This window comes from Rattus rattus, chromosome 10 (genome assembly GCF_011064425.1).
Source record: "Rattus rattus isolate New Zealand chromosome 10, Rrattus_CSIRO_v1, whole genome shotgun sequence".
Lineage (NCBI taxonomy): Eukaryota > Metazoa > Chordata > Mammalia > Rodentia > Muridae > Rattus > Rattus rattus.
In genome coordinates, this window is record NC_046163.1 from 12836985 (window position 1) to 12857297 (window position 20313).

At 47.9% G+C, this 20313-nt stretch overlaps 1 protein-coding gene across 4 annotated transcripts in view; it reads right to left on the reverse strand.

Annotated features, from left to right (window-relative positions):
* Steap3 (STEAP3 metalloreductase) overlaps positions 1-7099 on the reverse strand; it is a 39704-nt gene extending 32605 nt beyond the window's left edge. For 2 of the 4 annotated variants that reach the window (XM_032915303.1, XM_032915300.1), the window contains exon 1: positions 464-593. In XM_032915303.1, the coding sequence (XP_032771194.1) occupies positions 464-485 (22 nt within the window). In that variant the 5' untranslated portion in view covers positions 486-593. Of the gene's footprint in view, positions 1-463; positions 594-6499; positions 6567-6998 lie in introns of those variants that run through there. The other 2 variants (XM_032915301.1, XM_032915302.1) reach the window with 2 other exon arrangements.
* Positions 7100-20313: the final 13214 nt, after the last annotated feature.

Consider the following 20313-nt stretch of genomic DNA (forward strand, 5'->3'; position numbering starts at 1 on the left):
AAACATCTAGCTTTTCAAACCCTTCTAGAAAAATACAGTTCGATTACTCGCAGCCAGCAGTTCTGTGTAAAATTTATAATTCCCAGCAGACCCACATTCCTCAGAAATACATCACGAACATTAATTTTTTTTAAAGCGACACACTCTAAAACCCACAAAGCTGCTGCTTTCTCTGTGTGTGCAAACCGGAGCCGTACACTCTGAAAAGTCTTTGCATCACCGACTGAACGCTCTCCCTGAGGTGGCCCTGTGATATACACAGCAGACAATCAATCCCCCGCTTTATTTTGACAAGATCTTATTCTACTGTTCTCTTTGTTGCCAGGTTGAGGCTGTGCAACCCTCAGGGAAACACTGCTGTCTCTGGGCTTGGTAAATCTGCAGACCAGAACAGCACCCTCAAGTGGGCCAGAGGATGGTGTACTAGTCAGTGAACCAGGTCTTAGGCCATGATCAGACTTACCGGCAACAGGTGACTGCGCCATCTGTCTTCAGGGGAGGTCTGAAGTTTCAGAGTGCTCAGACAATCCCACTGCAAGCCTCCTCTTCTGACTAAAGCATCCACCTCTGGCAGTCTGCTTGTGGTTTTTCAGAAGCAGGGTGGCCGCAGGCCCTTCTAGGGCGTGAGTAACCGGGACACCTCCCCTCTCAGTTTGCCCGCCTACAGCTGGCCACGGGGACTGGCCCTGGAGAGGTGGCTGATGTTTGGTTAGAGAGTGCCCTGAGAGAGCAATTCTGCAGGAGACTTCCTGTTTGGGGAGGAAACCTCACTGTAGTAATTAGTGGCTCAGACGGCAGAACCTTTGGTACAGGAATTGAGGCAGGATGGCAAGCTGAAGCCAGGATGCATAAAATGAATAAATGTCATGGAGCATAAAGGAGAGGGCAGGCTGAGACACTGAGACCCTTCGAGGTACAAAGCAAGCATAATGGTAACAAAGTAGCAACTGATCAATTTCCCGGAGGGTAATTCATTGCAATCACCATGGCTGTTCCCCCTTCTGGAGAATTCTCTCAGCATTTTGTGCTGATAGGAGAGGCTTCTTTGTCACTACATGCCAGACAGTGTCCGTAGCAGAAGATGAGGGACCGAGACCTCTAGAAACATCTCACTGGAAATGGTAGATAAAGGCACACGCCCACTCGCCGGGCTGCTTACCACTGAGTTCCAAGGCTTTGAAGGCAGCCCAGAGTTCACGAAACTTCTATACTGTTGATGGGAACCAAGATGCCTTGTGCATGGGCGTATCTTACTGTCTTCAGCCTGTCAGAGAACTAGCAAACTTGCAGTCCAGTGAAGTCTGCTGGACACATCCCAGTCTGTGGCTTTATAAGGACCAACAACCAGAGCAGAGCCATATTGCTCTGACAGGTGGTCCTCTATGCCTGTCCCTAACAGTAAAACCTTTTGGGGGCAGGGCTAGATTCTGGAATCTCATGGGGTCCAGCACAGGTCAATACAGAGACTGGTTTTGTTTTCTCTTGCTTCATGCCCTGACTTGTGACCCTCTTGCACTGGGCTGCCTTCCATCTGAGTTTGAACATACTCCTGACCCACCCAAACCCACTTTCTTGGAAATCCAACCCCCTGCTGTTGGATGCTTTAGACATCTATCAGCTCCCATAGCCCTAGATAACATTTACCCACTCTGAGTCAACAAGTAAGGCTGGGTTGCTGTACTCAGACAGCCCTGAATATGAACTTGAGCTTAACTACCTGCTAACAGTGTGACCTTGAGAAGACTTCTTTCCTACTCGGAGGGTCTCATGGAGACCAGGTTAGTCTTAGACTTCATGCGTTGTAAAGAATGACTTTGAACCCTTGATCCTTCAGCCTCTACCTCCCCAGGTCTAGGATTACAGGGATAGTCGACTATGTCCAGTTTATGTGAGCCTTTGGTTGGAGACCTGGACTTCATCCATGCTCAGCAAACACTCTGCCAGCTGAGCTATGTTCCCAGTGTTCCCTCTGTTTTGACCATTAAGTAAAACAGTGACTAAGGAAGCCCTGAAAAACACAAGTTACTCAGTGTTTGTCTGTAGTCTGAATCTGCTCTCTGTTACTGGGGTCCCACATGATCCCTGCACAGTACAGATGAGGACAGAAACCTGTGCGTCTCCTGCAGTCCCTCACTCTGAGCTGGAAGATGACTGCGGAGCCAGTGGGGTCCAAGGAAAGCTCTCCATCACCAGTGAACTCCAGAATCACCCAGAGACCTGGGCAGCAGGATTTGAGACAAAATTCCTGACTCGGTACAGGAGTCTTAGCATACTGTGTCCCAGCCAAGGTTGCTGGGAGATCTCCAGGTCCCCTTCGAGTAGCTGCTCTGAGAGGAAGGACACTTCCCCAGGAAATAAAACACCTGCTGGGTGGAGCGGAAAGGAGTTAAGGACTCTCTCTCTGTGTAGTTCCTTAGTGTCCCACCTGCTCCCTTGGGGCTTTTGCTCTGGGAGACCCTGAAAACAGAGGTGCATTAAGGTCTCCAGTCACAGAGCCTGGTTCCTTAGGAGCAAGGCTTTCCAGAATACCACCTCCGGCCCAATCAAAATCCTTCATGACTAGGCTCTGGCTGCTTCCCCCACTTCCGGCTCTGGCCAGTCTGGAGCCACCTCTCTAGGGACTGCCAGAGGGACTTACTTCATCTTTTACAGTGGCTCAGTCTTTACTGGGGCCATCTGTTTGCTGGGTACAACCACTGCTTCCTGTATGCTTCTGAGCCTTGCACAGGCATGGCTGGTCACCCAAACAACCGAGCAGTGGCTCCATCTCACATCCCACACTGCCCAGGTCAGCTTCACCAGGATCACAGCCACCTAGAACATGCTTGCCCTCAGAGACACCCAACCTCATTGTTGGGGTCCTGCTACCTCCATAAGACTACGGGGAAGAATGGCAGACCTACTCCCCCACACAGCCAGACAGCCGCCCCACAAATATCCAGTGCCTGTAGTATTGGTGGTTGGGGTTTGCTGTTGAAGGTCTGCTCACCAGCCCCAGGAGGGCCTTGCTGTCTTCAAATGTCCTGGGACAGCCCACTCCACCCTTCACTGATCCTTATATCCCTACACATTCGTGCCACTGGCTAGTGTGATGCTCTTGGCACCGTCTCCTCGTTTGTATAGATGAATCCCCTAACCCGATAGCTAAAGAGGCTTAAATCAAGCCACTGGAGCCGGGGAGCAGCCCGGTGCAAGAGCACTTGCCCAGAGTGCTCTAGTCCTGTGTTTAGTTCCCAGTATGGAAATAATGTCTAAACACCAGGCCGCTGGCACGGAGCGTAAGACATACACCTGTCTGACTCGGGACAGTGAGTGGAATTCACAGTTGCTCCTGTGGGTGACCGAGGTGACAGGTAAGGATGTGTTGTCTGTGAGTGCTAACTCTCCTGATGGAGGACTTTTACACTGCAGGGGCAACCGGGCAGAGATCTACTCAAAACAGTGCTCTGGAGGGCTAGGCACATGGAAGGGAGAGAGGCCTTTTCCTTACTTGCACTCAGAGATACAGAGGGTTCAGGTGAGTGTAACAGTTCGGTGGTGTTCCCTGCCGTGCTGGTCTGAGTGCCTGGCTCCTAGTCAGTGCTTTATAAGTATTAGTTGAATGATGAAGCAGGATTTGGACAGACCTAGGGGTGAGTGGCAAGGAGTCTCCGGTATGGGGTTAAAAGAAGAGACTGAAGGCTAGTCCGCCCTTGGAAAAGTCACGTGGTTGGAAGGATAACACCATTGCTTGGGCCAGGCTCAGTTAGTGGGGAAGCTAACGGCTCAGGAATGAGAACTGTCATTTCAGATGGGATGGCATTACTGCATGGCAGGCCAAGGACAGGAAGGGGGGTGAACTGCAGTACACTATTGGGACTGGGACAGATTATAGGCCCAGTTTTGGGGGTCAACCAGAAGACGTGATTTCCTGACTGGATACTTGTGTATCATGTGATGAGCCCACCCCCATAACCTTTATAACCTCACAGATTAGAATGAGGTTTCACGGGAGGGGCAGGAGAAGGAGACAAGCACTGGTCAGATGGCTCATTGGTTAAAGTACGTTCTGCACAAGCCCTGCTGACCTGCTGACCTCCTGACCTGCTGACCTGGTAACCATGTAAAGAGGAGAACCACAAGGTCTCCCGAGTTGTCCTCTGACCTCCACCCATGTACCATGGCACGCACATGTCTTCACACATCACAAAACAGAGGCACACACCCATCCCTTCACAAAGGAGGAAAGGAGCCCATGTAGGTTATAGATCGGCAAACTCCTTTAAATCCAGAGGCCCATTCCTGGTCTAGACACTATATAGACATTTCATAGAGTACTTAAAGTACCCACCTCCTGCCTGCCCAACCCAGTAAGTCCCAACCGCTCTGCAGGGTAGGGAAGGCAGCAAGAGGCAGATCCTGTTTCATTTGGAAGGCAGAGAACCGGAGTCCCGGAAGGCCTTCCTCCCCTGCCTCAGCCTATTAAGGTTTCAGTTTGCAGAGCAGGGAGCACAGAGAGACTCGTTCCTCTCCTGGAGATAGGCACCCAAATTCTCAGCAAGGGTTCCTGGGGCCTGGAGCTGGGACCAGCCCTGTCACAGAAAGGGGGAATCTCACACTCTACTGTGGGCTCCGACAGTCTTCTCTATATGAACCTGGAAGGTCCAATCAGATTAATATTCAAACCTGACATGGGGAAATAACTCAGTTGATAAAACTACTTGCCTCGAAAGTGTGAGGACCTGAGTCCAATCCCCAGAATCCATATTTTTTTTTTTTAAAGCTTGCATTGTGGTGCATACTTGTAATCACAGCGCTGAGGGAAGCAGACATGCACGTCCCCGGGGCTCACAGGCCAGCCAGCCAGGCTGAATTGGCAAGTGCCAGAGCAGTGAGCAAGCAAAAGCAAGAGTGACAGCTGAGGTTGGCCTCTGGCCTTCACGCTCATGTGAGCACACACACGTGCACACCTGCACACACATGTATTCACACACCCCAACACAGACATAAACCCAAACACATAGTATTGATATTCAAACCCTTGGGAGTAGAGTGAGGAATCTCATATTTAACAAACAACTTGGAGTTCTATGTAGTTAATGCCCGTGGGCAGCACTCTCTGTTTCATGAGGATATAGTGCCCAAGGGCCCAGGCAAAGCTTATCAATCGAAGAACTAGGTTCAGAGAGCCAGAAGACACATACAGCATTGGCTGAGAGTCAGACTTAGCTGTTTGCAGATTACAAAGCCAGACTCTCTTACAGCCAGCCGCTGTGAAGGTGTGTGGCTTTGGACTTTGATCAACAACTTTCACTTTTTAACACCCTGAAACCCTGCCCAATAGTCTGTCTCCGAAGAGGCTAAGGAAAGAAGAACCATGAAACAAGGACAGAAGCCAGGCCGGGTCAGGACTGCAGCTCTCTGGTGTCTTCGGGCTGGAGAGACACAAGCTTAACCAGATCAGACATGGAGGACCCTCAGCAGGCTTCAGGCAATCTGATCAAACTCTAGACGAGCAGTTGGGCCATCCTGAGCTCCCAGCTGGCTCTGAGGCCACTAGCCTCCCACGCCAAGGCCTCCCTTGCAAAGCCTTCCCATCCCCAGCCCTTTCCCATGGCATTGCTTTTCCCATTTCATCTCCTCATCCCTTGAACACTGGTTAAGCATTTGCTTCCTGCCAACCCCTTTGCAGACCACTGGTGACAGAGATGAGTAAGACAGACACACAGCTGGGCCCTCCAGTGCTCCCGACGGATTCGCTGGTTGCCCAGGAGGGCTGGACACCTGTGTTTTAAACAGCCTTTGCAAGGCTGAATAGATATTCAGTCAGTGAAGTGTCTAGAACTCAGATAAAGAGCTAGCCCACCCATGCATACTTGTAATGGCAGCGTTGGGGAGGCGGAGACAGGAGGATTCCCAGGGACTGCTGGCCAGACAGCTTAGCCAATTGGTGAGCTCCAGGTTCAGTGAGTGAGTCCATCTTTCAAAATGTGCAAATCAATAAAGGAAGACACCCAACATTCGCTTTCTGGCCTCTGCATGGACACAGGCTACACACACCAGCCCTGTGGTGAGTTAAGAGAGCACACCCTTTCCTCATGTGGGCATTGCTCTCACCCAGCACTGCATTCACGGGGCTGTCCAGACATTCTGAGGATCTGGCTTCCTAGAAGCCCTCTTTGTTGGGAAAGTCTTAACAACTTCTATGATTTGCTACCTGTGTCCTTGCAAAACACGGAGGATCTGGAAGGTTCAGCATCCCCCTGAGTAACAGAAGAACAGGGTCTCCAGGCTGCCAGGATTAGTTGGACTGAAGTCCCAGAGCCCCTACACGCACCCTGGCGCATATAAGAGAAACGTTGGCTGCTAATGGTATCATAAGCAGCACTCTGGAGCACAGACCTACCTCCCTAGGGTATTGCACAAACCTCGACTTCTGGAGCCTGTTTTAGAAGTGGCTCTGAACACCTGTTAGACTTCTTGGTATCCACTCCCCCCGCCCCCCATCTCCGATACCCACCAGCACAAATTGCTTCTTGATCCAAACAGCCTAAGACACAACTTCCGCTTTATCTAACTAGAGTGACCAAAGTTACCGCTACACTCCTGCCGGCAGCCTACTCCCAGATTTCAGTAGGCAGGAAGAACTTTTCAGGCTAAGGTTCCACGGGCAGAGGCGGGCACTAGGCATGTCTGCCTATTGGGTACTAGGCACTCCCTCCCCTAAAACCCGCTAAGGAAAAAAAAAAGCAACCCGAAGAGCACGTGGGACCCGTGGTAGTTCAGGGCTGCCCGGAGGGCGGCTAACAAGTGCAACCCGGGCTCCAGATGCCCGCTTTCCTCTGGTCTGTAGGCACCCCGCTGGGATCTTCTGCCACCAGGCTCACGTGGCTTGGTCCTAGGGGACGAGGTTTCCCGACCTGTAGTGACCGCTCAGGGTGCATCAGGGCAAGAACGCTACAGGGGTCCCGGGGACTGTGCACAGCCTAACGCACGCGAGCCGGGACAGGGTCACTCACCTCGGCAGCTGGCCGCTTGGAGGAGCCTTGGCAGCTGCAGGTCGCGGGAGGAGGCGGTGGCTCGGTCTTAGGCTCCTCCTCTCCTTGCGCCCCGCCCGCCTGTGGGGCCGGACCTGGCAGGGTAGTGGCCACCCGCCAGCCCTCTGCCGCCGTTTATCCAGCAGTGCCACCCCTTCTGGCCTCAATCGCGGTCCCCGCCCTACACTACAAGTGGAGGAAGCCACCAGCCACCACCCGACGCGGTTCCCCTAGGGAGTCTCAGAGCCTGTCTTGTCATTTCCTGGTCTGCTCACTGGCAGGGAGCAGAACCGACCACCAGAACGACGAGGAGGAACAGGGAGTGGGGAGATGTGGTGACCTCTGCCCGCCCTCCCCCACTCGAAGAACGCTTAAAATCCAAGGACAGTTTATGATCAAGGTCAAAGTGGTCATTTAGGCAGCAGGCTAGGGCTGCACATGTGGGTGACTGGTGGGGGTGGGTTTCTTCCCTCTTCTGCAGGGAAATCAGGAACAGCAAACCCCTCCGTCTCCAGCAAGGGTGTACAGGTTCGCAACCGGAACGGGGTGACTGTAGTTGGATCACATTTGCATCCTCTGACCCCTTAGAAATGACTTTTGGCCTGCTCTCAGAAGTCTCAGGTTTCAAGGCCCCGTTGGTTTTGTGGCGGTCATTCAGGACTCTCTGGGACTACTCAGAACCCTACACTCACCTCTGAGATCTAAGGTACTATGCTGCCCTGGGACACTGCCAATGCTGCCCTCCCCCTCAGTGCACCCTGCTTTGTCACACAGCAACACACTAGGGCACAGCATAAAGATGTCGTTTCAGACTTATGCTATGGCATTTCCTACCCGATACTGATAGCCCCAGAGGCGTTAACCTCATATTGAGTTTATGGGAAACGGGAGCGGGGTTTTCCCGGTTCATGGGACATGAGATTAGAAAATCTTCCTAGAGGTCAGAAGAAGGATAGTCCATTAACTCCTACTAAGGGGCTTTGATATTTACACAGTTCAGGAGGGTGAGGAACCTTTAAAAGTGTTTATTATGTGTACGTGTGCTGGGGGACGGGCGCGTGCACGAATGAGCATGTGTACATCAGTGCTAAGGTCTTCTCTTTACTTGGATACCCACTATATATTTTTGAAACCCTGTCCCTAGCAGACCCTGGAGCTCACTGGTTCAGCTAGGCTAGGCTGGCTGGTGAGCCCTGGGGCAGTCCTATCTCCTTTGCCCTCTGCTGGGATCACAAGCCTGGTGTGCTGGCTTTTAACATGGGAATTTAGATCCTCCAGCCTGCTGGGCAATGCTTTACCAATTGAGCATCTCCCAGGTCCCTTGTTAGTTTTGCTTTGTTTTTGGAATCTGTGCCTCCCTAAGAGGTCCAGATTAGCCTTGAACTTTTAGCAATTTTCAGCCACAGCTCCTGCCCGGGCAGGGTTTACAGGTGTGAAGCTTCACAGCTCAGTTGGAAGTCACTTTGAGGAATTCTAAGAATCCTGTTTTCCAGGAAGCCTCAGGGTATCTGGAGATAAGATTTAGGGAGGCCCGGAGAAGTCTGGGCCTTGGGATGGCCTGAAAATATCCAGGGAAAACCGACAAAATGGCTTGGGAGTAAAGGCAGTTCCCATTAATCCTGAGTTCAGTCCCCCATCCCCCAGGACCACTAAGTGAAAAGAGAGAAACACCTTCTAAAAGTTGTCCTCTGACCTCCATATGTGTACTGTTCAAGCTTGGTACACACACAATAAATGATTTTTTTTCCCCCTTAAAGGTACAGTGGGATGAAGAAGCAGAGTTCTGTGCTCTCTGTAGAAGAAAATGCTGCTCTTAGGGGTTTCCCTGCTCTCCCAGTAACCCAGAGGTCCCAGAAGCATCCTGAACTCTCTCTTAGCTAGGGGCTTCCTTCACCGTTCCACAATGTCCATGCCCCACTACCCCTACCCCTCCCCAACCTACTGCCATCTCTCTAATCTGTCTACTCCACTGACTAGAGCCTTTCTAGCCTCCTTCAAGGGTCCCACTGTCCAAACATGCACCAGCAAACACTGCTCTGTTCCTGTGGCCAGAGGTTCAAGCTATACTACCCCAAGGTGCCACACAGGGTTTCAAAGGCTGGGAAAAATTCGAGGGCCGGCCCCTGCCTTGGGCAGACAAGAACAGTGTCTGGAGCAGTATGATGCCTTGGCCTGTTGCCCACACAAGTGCTGGGTCTTGAAAAACTGTCTGAAGAGAAGGCTCAGTCAGTAAAATGCTTGCCTTCCAAACATGAGGATCTGGGTTGATCCATATAAAGGCCAGGCATGATGGCACAGACTTGTAATCCCAGTGCTAGAAAGGCAGGGATGAGCAAAGCACTAGCCAGCCCACTTCATGAGCACTAGGCCAGTGAGAGACCCGCCTCAACAACAGCAAGGTAGATGGTATCCTGTGGGACTACACCCAAGGTCTGGCCCTACATCTAAGTACAATGTACAAACCATACACACACACACACAAACACATCACACACACACACACACACACACACACAGACATGCACACACACACATGCATGAACACATATACAAAGATTCTGTCAGAGAGGGGTCCTGGCTACTCCGCTCTCCTGTGCACCCACCCAGCTGCACTGGAATGTGGCAGATACAGCAGGGGCCATACACAGTGTCTGCCCATTCAGTTGCTGGATGGTCTATTTCCAGAGTCCTTGAGGTAGCTCTTTTGCTTAAACATAAGGCTAGCCCTTTGGCTATGAGGACAAGAGCATCTAGGAGGAAAACCTAAATTCATCTTCTACTTGGCCCAGCAAGGAGTAGGATATTGTTTGCTTTCCTGTTCTTGAATTGACCCCCCACTTACAGATGAGGACAGAACACATCTGACTCTGTGTACAAAATAAATATTCTACTAGCCTATTAATGCTAGATGGCCACAGGAAGCCGCCATGTTTTCTGGCTGCCTTGGTCAAGAGCCAGGCCATTTGAATCTGTTCTTCCCTGGCTGAGGCCCCAGGAACATCCTATCGTCTAGCTGTGCTCTGTTCCAACTAAGTCAGGCACCAAGAGAGCCCCCCTACCCATGCATGGGTGGGTGAGGGGTTCCCTTGTATATGTGAGATAAAGGGCACTTGAGTGAAAGATCATGAGGGTGGCCCAGAAAAGTGAGGAATCTTTTGCTATTAACATAACCCAGTGGGTAAAGGCCATCTCAGACCCACCCAGAGAACCGAGACAGATAGGTGAAGGGGGTGGCTCTGGAAGCTAGCTGATCTTGGAACCAAAAGTATATTGTCACTATTGTGACCTAGTATGGTGTATCACTGGTTACTGTAAGGTGTGGCTTATGGGGACAGTGGGAACCACCTTGAGTATTTCCCCAATCCCTTGCACCTGGATTGCTGCCCCACTATAGCAATGTTATAGTTTTATCTTTCTATTCCTCTACTTAAGTGAACTTTAAGATAAGGTCTCATGTATCTCAGGCTGGCCTTGATACTCCCAAGTGTTTGGTTTCTGACTCAAAGACTGAGGTGCATATTTTACATATCAAAGCAGACCTGCCCCCCAGGTTTTTCCCAGGATCCCTCAGTCCCTACCAGACATATCCAGCCCCCAGCCATGAATATTTCAGCTCAGGGGCTGGACCGCCCTTCCCCAGAGGCTCTTCCCTATGCAATCCAGACATTTTTGGTCTCTTGCTCTCCTTCTCTCTGTGTTCTCCCTTCCCCTGACCCCCACCGCCCCCTGCGGAGACTCCCATGGCCTCAATCCTTGGGGCCAGTGAACTGGCCCAAGAGCAGCTTCCCAGTAAACCTTTCTTTAATCTAATCTATCTAATCTGACTTGAATTGGCTCATTTCACCACCGGCGGTGGAGAAATAACCTATCACCTGGTACCAAAGTTTTTATGTGCAATCAATAGTCCTTGCTTGTGGCCAAACATGGAGATGGGGGCCAAATATGGAGGCCAGGGAGGCCAGGCTCAGCAGGTAAGCTGCCAAACTTGCTAACTGAGTCAGCCCCAGAACCCACGACTCCTGTAAATTGTCCTCTGACCTAGACACACACACACACACACACACACACACACACACACACACACACACACACACACACACCCGTAGGCATGAATCCACACATGTGCAAGAAGAGAGCGTGCACTTGCTTGCAGGAAACATGCCTCCCTGGACTTCTGGGGTTTCTGAGAAAGGAACCCTAGCACCTGGAATCAGTTCATGCTCAGGAGAGTTGCATATGGTACTCACTGTGTGTTCCATTCCCTGCTTCCTCCCTGCCACACAGACCCCAGCTCACCAGGTCTAGAGAAGGCTGCACTGTCTTTCTTCCCGGGTGACTTTCCACAGCTCTCTGAGGGGATGGAGGGCCAAGAGTCCTGCTGCCCGGGGGCCTCTGCAGCCATTTCCTCTGAAGCTGGGCGGTTGGAGCTCACTGCAATGATTGAGCAGTGGTAAACAGTGTGAGCCAAGCTCCAGACAAGCAGGTCACGGCCCCGCCCAGGACCTGGTGGGATGTGGAGGGTGCTGGTCAATGACCTCAGGTCAGCGGCAAGCACACCGGGGTCAAAGGTGGACACAAAGCCTCTAGTGGGAAGGTTGGGATTCCCCCTGCCCTCTTGTGCTCTACTTCCTGGGACTGGGTCACATTTGCCAAACTGGTAACAGTGCCACTTTGAGAACTCAGCAAAAGGACTAGATCAAAGATGGATGTAAAGTCACACGCCTTTACCCCTAGCCCTCAGAGGTGGAGGCGGAAGCAGGCAGCTCTCAGTGAGTTCAAGGCCAGTCACTGCCACACAGTGAGACCTCGTCTGTCAAAACAAAAAGGCCAAGGAGGAAACTCAGAAGGTGACTGCTGTGAAGTCAAAACCTGACGACCAGAGTTCCATCTCTGGGGAAAACTCCTTTAAGTCGTCCTCTGACCTCCACATGTGCACACCCACATATATACACAATAAGTAAATAAAGGTAATAAAATATTAATGTAATAAAACTTTAAGAACAAAAGAACAGATCAGGCCAATCTTTCAGATAACAGAGTGACTCACCATCATAAGTTGAGATGTGGCATACCAGAGATTTGAACCAGTTTCCCCTGAACCATGGGTCACCTATAACCACTCCTTCCTAGGTGGAGGGCTCCAGTAGGCAGGGGCCTCTTCACCTTGGGAGAATCCTTTAGCTCAAGGTCTGAGATAATGAGTGTGAGGCCTCTCAGGGGTGGTGCATGCTGAATGACTGGAGGGAGATAATGCTCTCCCACAGGCACCAGACCATGAACCCCACCCTGCTTAGGGAGAGCTCAGCAGCTGTCCCCGGCCTTTTAACAAGGCAGCAGCTTTATGCTTCAACTCCCCACAATCACCCAGCTATTAAGTAAGTACATGGAATATCAGATAAGTCACCAAGAGTTGTCTGCCTGGTGTCACTGACTCCATATACACCCATACGGGCTGAGCATGCTTCAGAACTTGGTGTCCACACACAGGAGAAACCCAGGCCTGGAAAGATAAAGACAGCGATGGCCTAAGACCTGCTGTGTGTCCGGGGCTCTGTGCTCTAACCAGTCAGATTAGGGCCTCTAGGGTAAAGGAGAAACAAGAGGCACCTCAGTCTGCAGAGTCACTGGAGAGTATAGAACACGCATGGCTTCTGCCCCTTGGGGCCGAGGTCCCAGGTGTCCTCTGTCATGCCTGACTTTGGCAGGATACTGCAGTTGCCCGTCAGGACCTCGTGCTTATAAGGCCATTTTCCCAGCCCCTCTCAGGCTCTTCACCAGCCAACTAGAGGTACCTTAGGTCCTCGAATTAGAGACACCCCACTACAGCAAAAGCTACTGGGAAAGACTCCATCCTGTGACAGGCTGGGGGACCTTAGAGGTTCTCCAGCCCTCCAGGCAGGAATGAAGATACTCTCTTTATCGCTAAGACAATTGAAGGAATAGACAAGAAATTGGAATTTCCCCAGGAACCTTGTGCTGGGAGAAGAAAAAGCCTGAAGTCTGGAGGCCTTTGGGGAAACTAGTTTCCTGGAAAGAGATGTCCCACAGCTCTGACATCACATCACACCACCTTGGGAGGAGGGACTGAAGCCCAACAACCACCATGAGCAGGCCCGCACGTGACCAGGGCTTCCTAGCCAGGCATGCCTCTCGCCCCCCTTTTAAACTTAAACTGCATGTCAGAACCTGAAAGATGGAGCACTGGACTTCTTGTTTGTTCCTCCTTCCAACACTACTACATTGAATAAAGCTTCTTCCTCTGCTTTATTGTGTGACATATTTGTCCTGAGAAGATACAACATGAGCACACCAGATCAGGAGCCCACAAAGACCAAAGTGTGTGTGTGGGTGTGTGTGTGTATACACACACTGTTTGAATGAGTCAGGGATCTATAAAGTAAAAGACCTTATAGAATGAATATCTCTCTATACACACAGAGACAGACAGACAGACAGACAGACACACACACACACACACACACGATTTATTAGAATGACTTACAGAATGCAGTCTAGCTGGATATGAAGCAAAAACCCAGTAGTTGCTCAGTCCACAAGGCTGGATAATTCGGCTGGTCTTCAGTAAATGCTGTAATCCCAAAGAAGTAGGCCCCAATGCCAGTGAAGGAAGGAATGGGCTAGCAAGGTGAGGGCGACCAAGCAAAGGGCATGTCTGTGTCCTTATACCTTCCAGCAGAAGGTGTGGCCCAGATTAAAGGTGTGTCTTCCCATCTCAAGATCTGGATTAAAGGCGTATTTGTCTTCTCACATCAAAGGTATGGACTAGAAGTGGATTCACCTACTTCAAACCAAGCAAAAATAATCTCTCACTGGTGTGCCCTCCATTGTTTTGATTGTAGTTCATTCCAGATATATTCACTTTGCAGCCAAGGATAGCCATAACACCACCCAAGTTCAACTTGATGGACCAATGAGTTTTATTGGGGTTGTGTCTTAGACACTATTCTATTGCTGTGAAGAGACACCATGACCAAGATAATTTTTATTTAAAAAGGCATTTAATTGGGGACTTGCTTACAGTTTCAGAGGTTTAGTCCATTATTATCATGGCAAGGAACATGGTGGCAGGCAGGTGCTGGAGCAGTACCTGAGAATTTTATATCCTGACCTGCAGGCAGATAGAGGAAGAGGAAGAGGGGGAGAGTGAGGGAGAAGGGAGAAGGAGAGGAAGGTGGAGAGGAGGAGGGAGGAGGAGGAGGAGGAAGAAGAAGAGGAGGAGGAGAGAGAGGGAGATGTCCCTGCCAGCGGGGACCCAGTTATTCAGGGTCCTGAAGGGGTGCTACCCTTGGACCAAATGGGGGGCGAGAGAAGAAGGAGACTAAGCAAAATTCTGTTGTCAAGGTCTTTCCCAGGACAGTTCAGGATTGGTCATTCTTCTCTGGAACAACCAGCAGGCAATGGAACCATGTCTGAGATCTGCAGAACCAGGGCAGAGTTCCCCAGTCCACAGCAGCTTCACGCAGATGGCATTCCTGTGAAGCTACAGACTGCAAGATGACAACACCAGTTAAGGCAGCAAGAGTCACCAGGGGAATGAGGGGGGCAGGGGTAACAGCTGGAGTCCAGTCTTCTCCAGCAAGCAGCAGTGCACAGAGGGTCGGAGCGCAGGCTGTGGTGGGACGGGACACAATGACTGCAGCAACGCCAAAATCTCTGTGATGACAAAAGATGAGGAGGAATCCTCCATCTTCCTCCAAGGGCACAGGAATGACTCCAGGGACCCGAACCACGAGAGCTGAATCTTCATGCTCCCAGGATCAGCAAGTCTCACCAGCCACTCAGGCAGCTGGCACACTCCTGTAGCATCCTGTAGAAAAAACACAAAGATTCCCTCTTCCCCATAAAAATACCTGGACAGGATCATGCCAATATGTGGATCTTTCTATTTCACCTAGGCAGAAGTATGCCTAGTTGTAGGGTGCCATAAACACTCAGAGTGTTCCTTGGCATCCAAATTTTAAAATTGGAAATAAAAGGAGTATTATTAAATAATTGTATAGTATACAGGGATATAACTCCCCCTTTTTATTTATTTAGATATTGTTAAGATATTATTTATTAAGATAAGTCCTTGAGAATTAAATTGAGGACACTGAGCACTTGTATTTATAAATTGACTTTTATACTAAATTATTATCTCCAGCATTATTGTTTTGCTGATATAAAGAATGAGATTTTTTGACTAATTGTTCCTATGTAAGACCTATAATCTGCCTGGTATCATTGTCCTCCCTTGCTAAGGGGTCCAGGCAATCCAGTTTGTGTTCTTAAATGGCCTATAAAGGAACAGTACTTAGTGCTCTTAACCACTAAGCCATCTCTCCAGCCCCTCACCAGCTTTATTTACCTAAACAAAAGCATTAATTAGAAATGCCAAATCCTGTAAATATTGTCCAGATTCAGTTGTACTAGAAATCCCTGAGCTGGCAGGGTGAGGCTGGGAGTTGAAAGTAAGCAAAATGGGGTGAGGGGATTTCAGCTCCATGGTACCATTTGCAAAGAGGAAGGTCTATGGTTTTGTTTGGGTTGTCTGAGCTCCCAAAAAAAAAAAAAAAAAAAAAAAAAAAAAAAAGGAAAAAAACTCCTTTCCTCTTTTACAAATAAATTTTTATTTTTTTTTTTGTTTTTTTTTTTTTTTTTAAAGTTTTTTTTTTTTTTTTTTTTTTTTTTTTTTTTTTTTTTTTTTTTTTGTTTTTTTGGACTGGGGACTGATTTCAAGAAAACCTGCCTCTAATAAAGCAAGTAATTGTAAAATTTCCCTAACCCCAAAAAAAGAAAACTTTTTAATCAACTGTAAACCATAAGCCACACATTGGCTATCAGTATATGAATTGAAAGCCTGATTTTTTTTTTTAATTTTAAAAACAGTGACTACAGCACGTAATTTAATAATCTGTGCTGAAGCAGGGGAAACTCAAGAGAATAAACAAGTGATCCAATCATACATGTACCCTTTCATTAGATGAGCCACCTATAAATACAGTAAGCACATTTTCTATGGGTTGCATGCACAAATTTACAGTAAATACAAAAGCATGCAAAGAATAAAATTATCAACTTTGCCTGAAAAATTTGTATATGTGATAGGCCAAATATCAGTATTTTGTAATAACCAATTTAATTGCTGTTTGGAATAAGATATGTTTTACCAGGTTTCTTTTTTAAAATACGTTTAAAATACGTTCAAGACTCTAGCCTACAATTCTGTATTAACACAATTGAAGCTTTATCTCCAATGAGGATAACAAACAAAGGCCTAAGTCCTCTGGTAAGGTGAGGCACTTAGCCAATTAACATATCCTTAGAAGCTTTAAATTAGTTTCAAATATTCTTTTCTGGAGTAGTGTAACAGCTACTCCCCAAATATTAAAGCTCATTTAGAGAGCAAAGGTTTGTAGTAAAAATTTCCATATACACTGAAAGATTTAAAGTTTTAACTTCTTACATTGAAGAAGTGACAAAATTACATAATATAAGGCTATTAGCCATTTTTTGTAAAATTTTTAATGATATCACTTTATGGGCTCTCTAAAATTATAAGCAAGCTCATGAAATGAAAACTCACAATTGCCAGGACATAAACAAATTGTATAAAATCAGCCCTCTAAATCTATCTTGAAATGGCAGTTGGAGTAAGCAAACAAACTGTAATGCTCTCACAAGTTCCAAAACCTCATCAATCCTTTGTAAATCTTGTAACAATCTCTATCTGTTTGATTTTTTCTTAATTATAAATAAGTTTGAGTTAGTCAATGTAACACTGGCAATCTTTAATCACTATCTTTAAGTTCTCCTTGTAACACCAGAGCACAGCCACAACTTTGGAATGTCACCTGAGTTCTGAGTATGTGACTAGGCAGCTGTCCTTCGGGCAGTGGAATTAGCATCAAAATACAGGTAACTTCAGGGCAAACCACAACTTTGGAAAGCAAAACTCAACCTCCAACAACCTAGTCTCTAAAATCTAGTCTCCAAAACACCAAGTCTATCCTTCATGCTACAAGGTTTGACTGCCACTTCCTACATATGAACGCACCATGGTGCGGTCTCCAATACCTCAACAAAGAGACATTGCCCTAAATTCTTTTAGAAGCCTGGTTTCTAGAATAAGAATTCCATAAAAATATTATCTCAATTTAGACCTATTTCCCTAGGTTGGCTCATGCCACATGTTGTCTAGAATGACTTCATCCAAATTACAGTTTTAGGCCAACTTTCTGTTACCAATGTTACACCTTTTTAACCATATCCAATAACTTAAAAGCCAATAATCCATGACCAAGGCATGTAGAGCATATTTATACATTTAGAACCAGTCAGAAACAAAGTTGAAGTGGCTACACATATCTTTAATATTTAGACCAAGCACCATTTTTACTTTTCTAGCTGTGATTTTAAGAGAAGCACCTTGTCACCTGCTAAGTCTAATAATAAGTCAGGGATTTTTCTAAGAGAAACAGCCATCAGCTCCCATACCATAGAAGCTGAGGAGCTAGCTGTTGGCGCCTTTAAGATCAGCTCCTGCAGACGCTCAGCCCCCGGGCAGCTTCTCCAGCTGACCTAGGCTCCTAGCTACAGGTACAGGGCTCCAAAGGCCGATTGAAACTGCTTTTTATTCATTTGTTCCCTTTTTTTGAAACGAGTTAAAACCAAGTCAAGGTGTGAACAACTGGCAGATAAAGTTTTTACCATTTTTTCTTTTGAACATGAAACATAAAACATTTAAACAATGAGAAACAAAAACCACAGACATAAACTGACAGACATGGACAGCTTGGTGCACCAAGGAGAGACAATAGACATAGAGGGGAAAAACTAGATGGTGTCCCACTGAAGGGACACAGATATCCTACCTATGGAACCCAGAACCAGAAATAAGCATTTCTCCAATAGGAGCCAGCAGAGAGGCAGGACATCTCCTGCCTTTCTTCTGTTCCCAGGAGAGCTCTGAAAGTTTTTCTCTTTCTCCAAAGCATCCATGGAGAGTTGAGGAGGATTGTTTTTCCCAAACCCATTCTCTCTCATGTCTAGGGTGTAAACTATCTCTAGTCGGGGTCCAAAGACTAAAACATAACTCTAAAAGAATGCATACACAAAAACACTTTACCATTACCTTGTCCCTTTTTTTATTACAAGTTTTACTTATGCTAGCCCAAATCATCAAGGCCTTTTCTAGCCCATCTTCCCCAATAACTGAAAAATGCCGCGGACACTGGGTCACCGGCTTTCAAGAGTTTATTAATGTCTTGACCCACCTTATTCCAAGTAAGGGGGTGTATATCGGGGCCGCTTAAAACTAGCCAAGGACACTTTTCAACAACAAAACAAAAAATTTGATTAACTCCTTTTTCTTAACTCTTTCCTCTCTCCCTGAGTGAGCGCTTGATCTCTCCTATGAATCAAGCCTCCTTAGACAATACCTTCCCCATGGCGATGGGACGACACTTATTTGACCGGTCTTACTTCCCTCTCCAGCGATGCACGAGCGATGCAGCCTGAAGAGTCCTCAATCTCTCGGTGGAGATCTCCTGTCTCCGCCGCCTGGTAGTTGACCATATCGGGGTCCCTGTTCAGGCGCTTGTCCCGCCAGCGGGGACCCTAGTTAGGGTCCCAAAGGGGCACTACCCTTAGGGCCTAAAATGGGGGCAGAGAAGAAGGAGACCTTGACAGACAACAGAACTTTTGCTCCTTCTTCTCGCCCCCATTTAGGCCTAAGGGTCGACTGATTAACTGGCCTTTGGGACAGAGAGAGAGAGAGACTGAATAAGAGAGAGGAGAGAGAGAGAGAGAGAGAGAGAGAGAGAGAGAGAGAGAGAGAGAGAGACTAGGCCTGTATGAGCTTTTGAAACCTCAGAGCCCAATCCTCAGTGACACACTTTTTCCAAGGAGACCACACTATTTAAACCTTCTAATCCTTTCAACGAGTTCCACTCTCTTATGACCACTACCCTATTTCTTCTACAGGAGAAGAAATTACTCAAATTCAACTGCATTTTCAATGCCTACCATAAAAGGTGGAAACCTGGAGCACACAGTACAGCCCCCAAGCAGCTCAACAGGTTGGAGAGTGTCCTTTCCAGGTATTGTTGTTGGGCTAAGCCCCTTACAGGCATCAGATATGGTGTTAGTCTTCATTGAAGCTTGTCAGAGTGTGACTCTCAGCAACCTTTATTGTTTACTCTTAGGAAGGAAGACCCTAGTGAATCCTGTCAGTTTCAGGGACTTCCTGAAGTTATTTTGAGTTGCTATTCTCTGACTTAAGGAACTTCCCTGAAGGATGGAATGTTTCAGTCTCAGAGAAAACTATGTTTTTTTCCTTTTCTTTTCTTTTTTTTGGAGCTGGGGACCGAACCCAGGGCCTTGCTCTACCACTGAGCTAAATCCCCAACCCCAAGAAAACTATTAAACAACAACTTTTCACTACTATTTATGTGTTTGATTGACCTTTTGAGGACTGGTGACACAGCTGACCTGTTAGGAATACCAAGGCCACCATAACTTTGTAAGAAGGGGCTGGGGAGCAAAGGTACAGGTGAGGTAAAGTCTGGCTTGCCTTTGCTACCTCCTGCTGGCAGAAGGGTCCAGGGAACACTGAAGAGGGCAGAGTCTGTGGCAGATAGGTGACATGCTTTGTGTGCTTGCTACACAGCAGAGACTGCATTTTGCATTAAGTGTTATAGCTATGGTCTCTCTTTTAATCTTTCTAGTCACTAGAATCGAGTGCACTTTTCTCATTTTCAAACAAGGACCCTGAGGCAAGAGAAGGCTAAGACAGCTGTGTGGAATGGCACAGTTGGCAGTTAAATGCATGGGACTGTCAGCCCATGCCTTGCCCTTCATTTTGTTCTAGTTGTCTTTGTTAACTCCAGAAGTGACTCTGTTCCTCCCAGCTGTGAGACTGTGGACCCAAAAAGGATGGTTGGGGATGTAGCTTAGATGCCTCAGTACTTTCCTAGCATGCTTCTGCCTTCCTAGCCCTGCTTCCATCCCCAGCACAAACCAAGCAAGGTGGCATCCAGAACTTTGGAAATTGAGGCAGGAATTTCAGGAGTTCAAGGTCATCCTTGCCAACCTAGCAAGTTCAAGGACAGGCTAGGACTACATGACACTCTGTCACAAAACCAAACCAAAACAAAATGGAAGAAATTTTGGGATAATGCCACCAGGTAGGTGAGTCCTTGTATCTTAAAGCTTCTCAGAAGACACAATAGATTTTATGGGTTGATAACTTGTCCCCAAGGCTTATCATGACATTCAGAGTTCAAAATAGTTGCCT